At 40.6% G+C, this 8,748-nt stretch overlaps 2 protein-coding genes across 2 annotated transcripts in view; one reads left to right on the top strand and one right to left on the bottom strand.

Moving 5' to 3' along the window:
* map7b (microtubule-associated protein 7b) overlaps positions 1-409 on the bottom strand; it is a 43,673-nt gene extending 43,264 nt beyond the window's left edge. Inside the window, exons 1-2 of the mRNA XM_028604620.1 lie at positions 267-409; positions 1-127 (exon numbers count right to left, since the gene is read on the bottom strand). The exon at positions 1-127 is cut by the window's left edge and continues 28 nt beyond it. Of these exons, the coding sequence (XP_028460421.1) occupies positions 1-18 (18 nt within the window). The 5' untranslated portion in view covers positions 19-127; positions 267-409. The remainder of the gene's footprint in view (positions 128-266) is intronic.
* Positions 1-8,748, top strand: part of iyd (iodotyrosine deiodinase) — a 42,064-nt gene that overhangs the window by 197 nt on the left and 33,119 nt on the right. The window contains exons 1-2 of the mRNA XM_028604765.1: positions 1-133; positions 2,281-2,407. The exon at positions 1-133 is cut by the window's left edge and continues 197 nt beyond it. Coding sequence (XP_028460566.1) covers positions 2,344-2,407 — 64 coding nt within the window. The 5' untranslated portion in view covers positions 1-133; positions 2,281-2,343. The remainder of the gene's footprint in view (positions 134-2,280; positions 2,408-8,748) is intronic.

Raw genomic sequence — 8,748 nt, 5'->3', positions numbered from 1 at the left:
GCCATCCTGGTCCGCCATTTCTCCTGACGTCAGCTGAGCTGAGAGGGATCAGCGGCAGGAACCCGAGACAGGCCGGGCACCCTCCCACGGGCAGGTGGAGGAAGACAGGCAAACAGGCCTACCTAATCTAAAGGTAAAACAATATTATAATAGTTTAACATTAGCCTACATATTAGGGACAGAATAAACTTTCCACACAATAGTCTCAACCATTCACACATTTGCTTCATTCTGGGCCTTAAATGCATCTAATAGGCAAGCCTCACCTTGTAGAATTTGCATTCTTGCCGATATCGCTAAGAAATGTATAATTGGTTTAATCTATGTCTGAATAATATTTGTAGACTAGGCCTACTGCTTGAAAAAGTACTGAGTGATAAACTTGAGATGGGGCAAGGTGTACAAGTGAAACTATGGTCTCAGGTCTGTCTAAAGTCTTGTGCTGACATCTACTGGCAATGTGGGTATATCATTATGACATATCATTGCTAACATTGGTCTTTTTTTTTTTAAAGAATATCATAAGGATGGCTATAAATTACATCTAAAAGACAAAAATAACACAAGTCCAAATGTTGAGACTATAAAAGCTGGTGTTCACTACAGGACAAATGCTTTCAATGTAACCCACAAATTAACACCTAAAAGCTATTTAAGCAGTCGGTCCTTCTCCCATTTTACTTACTTCATATAAGCAAAAATATTGAACATTATGCAGTTTAATTTTTTGGACTCATAATACACCGTACACCTGATGTCAGAAAAGGTACTACGAATTGAAAGAGAACTATTTCAAGATTGCCAGAAAATGAAATGTGAACAAATAGGCCCTGCATACTCCATACTACATAGTTGTTTTCAATAACTCCGGCTAATTAGACCTCATGGCAGTTTGAAAAGGTGTTACAAATAATATTAACGATGGCTCTGTTACTGTATATTAAAATGGCCCAGTAAGCCATTCAATTCAATGCAATTCAACAACATTACTAATCCCACAAGGGGAAATTCGTTAAGAGCAGCTACAGACAACACACAAGCTTATAGGCCTATACCCTAGAAAGTAGTTATCCATGACAATGTGACAGTGAGACAGCGTGCACAATACTAGGACCTTGAAACTGAAGCAGCTAAATGGAATTCAGCCTTTAATTATATTATTTACACCTGCACTTTTAGCCTATAATGACGGTGTAATGGTCCCGTTCTACCAGGTGCAACAAAGCAAACGCGAGGGAGCTGTCAATCAAACACAGTCTAATCCGGAAATATAAGTGACAACACCTGTGTGGGCTGACTATGGGTGTGTCGGGCTTTAACACATTATCTTGTCTTATATTTCCCAGTACTAAATACAGTACCAGTCAAAGGTTTGGACATACTACCATTCACTTGAATGAGAAAGTGTGTCCAAACTTTTGACTGGTACTGTATAAAGTTTAGCTCTGTTACACCTTTATCCTGATAAATATGAATATGAACTATAAGTTATAGCTGTCTGGTGAAAGTCATGTATCTCCCAGAAAAAAAAAACAGCACTGTTGTCAGCTTTGTGACTATGCATTATTCTAATGATTCAATGTTGTTGTTTGTTTTAAGTATTATTTGGCTTAACAAGTAGGATAATTTTTTTCCACCAAATAAGGAACACTTCCTCTTTAGTTTGTATGAACAAATCCGATACATTCACTATACAGTGATTAGGGAGCAATGATATAGTAATAGCCAGAGGTTTTATACTGGCAAACCATTCAATGTATTACTATTGTCCTATATGTCCAGCAGAGGGAGCCCTCCTCTTACATTAATAATGTTTGACTCATCAAAACTAGCTTTTACAGCAATAGGGATTCAATGCCTTTCTCATTATGTTTCATTGATACAATAAAATCAATGATTAATAAAATGTTCGAAACACAAGATTCAGCGAATTGCAGAGCTATTTATGAATCTTGAATTTATAGAATTTATGAGGTATTGTTTAATGCCCAGAATATTTATGCATGAACGGCTTTGATTTATCCATGATGTCACATTCCCACAGATCCATCAATTTACCAGACATCAACATCTGGTGATTGCCAAACATGTCAATACGAAAGGCGGTTTCACCTCACAAAGAAGAATTTCAATTATACAAAATGAGACGTGAGACAAAAATAAACCAGACATCTGTTATTTCAACTAAGTAGTCTGTAGTCATTTGAACAAGGATTTGCTGTTCCTGGCTGGATGTATGCTAATCTCCGCGCATATCGCTGCTATTTGCCAACTGTGCAGGATTACCCCCCCTCTGGACCTCCAGTAAAATGGCTACTGATTGGTGTACAGAAAATTGAAACCATGGCAACCAGCTGTTTGGCAATTCCTCTGATGGAGGAGACAGGAGAAGATTTTGGCCTGGAAGGTATATATATACTTGCAGACTCACACACTGACTGACAGACCGACAAACACACACACAAAAGATGGGAAAATGCTGATTTCAACAGAGAACTTAACTTATTTAACTAGTCATATTTAACCAAAGCCCTATATAGTATTTTTTTAGACAAACCCTTCTAGACAAAGCTACCCCCTGCTCCTCTTCCCTAGTGATTACTGTCTGTTTTTGTTTGCTGCTTGTGTCAGAAGCCGAGAAGGTTAGACAGGGGTACAGGGCTCAGTCAGTAGGTGGTGATTAAGCCCGGAGTGACGTTCGGGGTCACGTGCATGATGAAAGCCTCCCCAAACTGTCTGTAATTGATTCCCAATGGAGAGGGATCTCCCCACACAGGAATCAATCCACAAATTATATTAAAAAAATATATACACACTGAGTTGCATGGATTATTTAATTGATGATCTGAAGTGAGGGAAGACACAAAAAGATGTTGTGTATTTGCTTAACCTAAATGTGTTCAAGATTTAAAGGGAATGGACGTCAGACATTCCACTTTGGGATGCTGATCCTCTGGTTGATTAATGCTCAAGGCTCTACTATCAATAAGGGCAGCAGTGGGCTGCTGAGGAATAAGCAGATCGAGGAACTGATTGGTTTTGAGGACAAGCGGGCTCTTTGCTCCTCACTGATTTATTTGGATTTATTTGGATTAATTTGTGCGCTTATGTGTTTGTGTACGCGCTTGCAGGACCCACAGCATGGGCCAGCAAACATCAGAGTGGAGATCAGATAAGTTTCTAGATTAAGCAGGCTGGTTTACCAAGCAGGATCAACAATCCAGGGACAAACTGCATATTTTTTATATCTGAAAGGATGTGGTAATAAAGAACATTAAAACTCTTTCTATGTAACATTACCTATCCATGACTAAACAAGCAACAATCAACGTTTAAGTTTGAGAAAAAATATCTTGTATATATCTCTCCAAATATGTGTGAGACAAGCACAGACAAAACACACAAACAAATCCCTAATGTGAAATAACCCGAATTGTTCTAGCTTTTGCAGGAAGTGTGTTCATGTAGAAGCGCATCGCTCATAGTAAGAAGCTGAATGAGAACATATGTTTTTAGAGCCTTTAAAGTCTCTGATAAGGGACTACTATTCTTCAAACTGTTTTGGATTAGAGGAGAATATGGGCTATAACCAAAAATAACCATTATTTGTATTACCTTAGTGAAAGAAATCTGTTTTGTAAAAGTGAGAATGGGATATCTTTTGAATTTTGAGTGTCATGTAAAATCCAGCTTTTCCTATTTGTACTTACAGTAGGCTTTAACTAGGCTGTTAAATCATGATCTGTCATTGCAATATTTCCAACAGCAATTAAAGGCTAACCTGACTCCGCCAGATGGACTGCTTCGCATTTGCTTGGCATATCCATCTGGGAACTTTCCGTTGGAGAACTTTTGGGAAGGAGAGAAAATACTGGTTAGCTGATTGGATAAACCATCTGACTATCACCACCTATGTTGGTGATAGACGGGCTAAATCAACCAATCAGATCAAACTCTTGCCGAAACCAGTCGGGAGAAGAGCAAAAACATCTTGTCCGAGAAAAGCCTCTAGTGCCGTTTTTTGCTCTTCTTTCAATGAAGGAATACTTTCTAATTTGGATAAAACTTGCGCGATCACTACGTTCATCTCATCCGTGGAAGCTGCCATGTTGTTTAGACTAACCGTCGCTTCTCGTTGCGTCACACCTAAACCCGCCTAAAAACCAACGCTGATTGGTCGGTCGTTTGGCGAATCAAATTTTCTCTATCTCAAGATGCCAGACTGATCTGCGAGTGGAAAACTGGACCTCGCGAGATCAGGACGGTCTCACGAGGCTAATTAAAGGCAGCATAGCAGCTAATTATATGGTGCTGAACAGGTGTAGAAAATCAAGGAGATAATGAGGTAAACAATGCATAGGCTGCAAAAATTGATTAAAAACCAGCCTGTAGAGACATGTCGATGTTATGTGGACAACACATTACCACCTACAAAACACTCGGCAGCACTGCAGGAAAGGCAAATAAATAGATGTCAGTGTAGTGGTTATATCTCTTTAGCAATGGATATTCACAGCTTAGCTGCCAATTTTCACAAGTCCTATAACCTTTTTATTGCATATATTGCATCACAAAACGAGAATGAGCTTCATTTTACATTCATTCAGTTTTGCAGTTGTTTTCATGATGGTGAAATCACACATTCTCTGGCAAAATAATAATGAAGCACATTCTGACAGTGCTGCCTTTTCATAGTAGAGACAAAAGCATATGATTAACTGTACATTTTATGTGGCCGGGTTGGTTCAGTGGGTAGAGCAGGTGCACATATACTGAGAGGTTTATGCCTCGACGCAGAGGTCCAGGGTTCGAATCTGATCAGTGACGATTTTGTGCATGTCTTCCCCCTCTCTCTCCCCTTTCTCACCTAGCTGTCCTATCAAATAAAGGCGGAAAAGCCCAAAAAATAATCATTAAAAAAAACTATACATTTTATTGCCATGATTCAATGTATTTTTATCTTGTCATTCTTGCTTTCTGGCTCCACCTGTCTCTTTGTCTCTGTCGCTACGTCTGCCTCTGTTGCCCTGTCTCTTTATCCTCGTATTACCTTTCAAACAGCAGACACAAATGGACATCTCTCCATAGCAACACCTCACTTGTGTCATTGCTTTGAGAGCAGTTTCTGAAACCTCACTGTTCATTTTCCTGATCACATTTATAAAACAAAGGGCACAGCAAATCAGATGATTCATGTACTTTAACTTGGCCTGGAATACCATTCTGTGGTTTCCCAATGGAATTTTTCTTTTTCATTTGATGAAATAATTTATGTATGGATCAAATAAGACCATGTAAGGCGTCTAGTCAGTGTTGTTTTGGTAACATTATAGCCTCTTTAATGATCTTTGTCTCTACATAATTAACTAGAAACAGATGGCATAATAGAGAATGATCTGAACACACCCCCTGCAGATAGACAGATCCCCCAGCAGGACTCCCCCCATGTTGTCTAAATAGACTTGCCCTGCCTTGAGCGCACTCTTACACACACACACACACACACACACACACACACACACAGACACACACACACTCTCTCAGCTGTACAGTATGCTGTATCTAAGTATGAGACCCTTTTACAGCGGACCAATCGCCTCCCTCTGGATATGCACAGAAAGGGCCAATCACAAGAAAGAAAACAAACTTAAAAAAACAAGTAGTTTTTTTGCACAAACAGGCCAGCAGACATATGGCTTTGTGACCAGAGTAAATAGTGCTATTAATTCTAAATCTCTCTCTATTAATCCCTTTGGCGGTCTCTGTGGCATTGTCTACACTGCAGTGTTTATAACAGCAGTGTTTACTGACATCCAGGCATTTATTGTGTTGGACAGGCTTAGTGGGCTGCTGAACTATAAAGCTTTAAATACACAACATCTTGGTTCTGTAGGCATCCCTGCTGAATATTGTCTACCACCATGACACTTCTGTACATTTACATAAGCAGGATTTTAAATGATCAAGTATTTTTTACATTGTTGTGCTGGTACATTTACTTAAGTAAAGTATCTAATTGCTTCTTCTGCCACTGCTACACAATGAATGACTAACCCTGTGAATACCCTCATCCTTTGTCTAACCCATCATCTACCACTAGTGATGACAGTAACTGAGGTAAATATTAGTACTTGATCTCACTGAAACGGCTTCAGACGAGCAATTCCCACTCATTCAGTCAAATGTGCTATGTGTGTTCGCCTCCAGCTGTAGTAGTAGTAATAGTAGAAATGGAAAATGTTGGCAACGAAGTCTGTGTGATCATTTACACACCTACATCTTTTTTATGCTTGAAGAGCAAGAGTTGTAACATTTATGTCTGGAGTGCTGGGAAATGGAATGAACTCAGCGTAGTGAAATTAAATAGATTTCCCACAAGATGCACTGCAGGTTTAGCCACACACACACAAATGCAAGCTGTGTAAGTGGAACACATGCATGTGTGTTATAAAGTATTTACAGAGTTTGAGAAAGGAGGTTGTTCCCAGGATTCGGTTGTACTTAAAGTTGAAGTAGAATCAAATATTCAGGAAGTGTCAAAAACACACAATCTTGCTGGAAATGACTCAATTTTGTTTAACTGTCTGGCCCACTTTGCAAATGCACTTTATTCATTTCGAGTAATGTTCCTGTCGCACTAGATCACATGCAGGTTACAATAGAGATGGTAGGGAGTCCTGGAGTCCTGCATGACATGTCCTCCTTACCCACAATGCAGCCATGGAGTTGACGGACAGATTCAACCCCTCTTTCTCTCTGTCTGGGTAATAAGCGACGCTGTATGGCTGGATTGCCTGTCATGTGAATGAATGAGCAGGCTATAACAGTGTGACACGTTGGCCCAGCATTTGTCTGATGCTGCAGTTGGGTTCCACAGCACTGGAGACAAGACGGGATCCGTCTTCCAGATGAAGGGAACTGGAGGCGAGTCGCTGCTGATGTCATATCTCTCATCTGTCTCATTACCGCCTTGGTCATATACAGTGTCTGTCTGTATTTTTTTATTCTCAATCTGCTCCCCCATTCTCTCTCTTACTGTCTCCCTGAAGTATTGGCATGATGGATCACTGCATTCACAAGGGAACGGGGGGGGTGGGAGGATATAGTCAAGTAGTAGAATAGAGTCGGGGGGCAGAGAGGAACGTATAGGATCAAGAGAGAGAGTGGCAAAATGAAAAGGGGGATGGGAAGACGTAAGATTTAGACTAGGGTCTGCTGGGCTATTTCACATTAGGAGATATGATGTGTTGCTGTTGTATTCATTGGGAATTTACAGTGGCTTTACACAGTAATAGCCATTGACAGCTCATAAAATGGCCCCTCTTTGCTTTCATTTCAATTCATACATCCATACAATTTCCTTTCTTCTGTCAAACAACTGTCTCGATTTACACCAGTTTTAATAATCTGAAACACCATGACCGACAGCGACGGAGCTGGTGTGAGATTTGCTGGTGTGCAGCCAGCTGACTGATCCGGGCGCTCTGGCTGTCAGGGAGGGGGATGCTCCCGTCCTTAACTATTCTCCTCACATTCACCTTGCAGTCCCAATTATTCAAGGCCGCGTGCACGAGCGCTCCCTGCCAGCCAGTCCCAGCTGTGAAAAGTGGGTCATGGAATTTAAAGGCACACGCAGCCTTAATGCACTGCACAGCCGCGCTGGCACCGCTTTGGCTTTCTGTTCCTCCCGACATGCAGTATGTGTGTGCAATTCTGTTTCCTGCAGTGAAATCCACAAGGCTGTTTGGGAATGCGTGTGAGTGAATCAGAAGACATTCATTATCACGTTCTCTGCGGGAATAAAAGCTGTCGAACGTTCACTAAGTGTGTCATTCTCGCTGTCTGCCTCTGTAAACTGGCCTATATTCTTCCACATGATTTCCCTTTAGAAATTAAAATGTTTGAGATTTGATTTGCAGTGAGGTTGACTTGTTCCCTCCCAGATTGGTGATGCAACATTTAAGTTTCAATGTGATTATTCTTTCTTTGCTCCCTCTTAAATATGAGATCAATGAACACTTTCTACCTAGCAACAATGTACAGTAGGCCAGTCCATATGGGGCTAGACATGCTGCAGAGAAAGGTTACTCATGCGCACACTGAGCAATAATGTGAGCTCTTTACAGAATCGGATCAGACCGGGCTGTCCTACTAAACTACTGCCACATTGTGTGTCACTGAACACATTGGCAACCACCATGCTCTAATATGGCCCTTGTGAAGAAACACAGGCATGTGAAAACACACACACACACACACACACACACACACACACACACACACATAGACAGATCTCAACACATCCACACAAGTGATATTTTGGGAAATATGCTTATTTCCCTTTCTGGCTCAGAATTAGACAGAAAGATCAATAGCATGCTCATATCTGTCCTCTAAATACAGCTAGAACCAGCAGCCAATTAGCTTAGCTTAGCATAAAGACTAAAAAACAGGGGAGGGAGACGGGAACTTGTCATTTTTACACTTAGGTTTATGTACGGTTTAAACAAATAAGTTATAGAGTGTTAATTAGGGAGCTTTTGTTAGCTTTGGACAGAGCCGGGCTAGCTGTTTCCAGTCTTTATGCTAGGCTTACCGGCGGCTGGCTGTAACTTGGCTGTACATTTACCAGACAGACATGAGAGTGGTATTGCTCTTCTCATCTAACTCTTGGCACAAAGACACACATCTTTTACCCATAAAAAAAACTAAAACAAAAAACACACAGGAATGGCATATGTTTAAACA

The sequence above is a fragment of the Perca flavescens genome, chromosome 18, assembly GCF_004354835.1.
Source record: "Perca flavescens isolate YP-PL-M2 chromosome 18, PFLA_1.0, whole genome shotgun sequence".
NCBI classification, from domain to species: domain Eukaryota; kingdom Metazoa; phylum Chordata; class Actinopteri; order Perciformes; family Percidae; genus Perca; species Perca flavescens.
The sequence above is the reverse complement of the archived record's forward strand: the minus strand, read 5'-3'. Positions and strand labels throughout refer to the sequence as shown.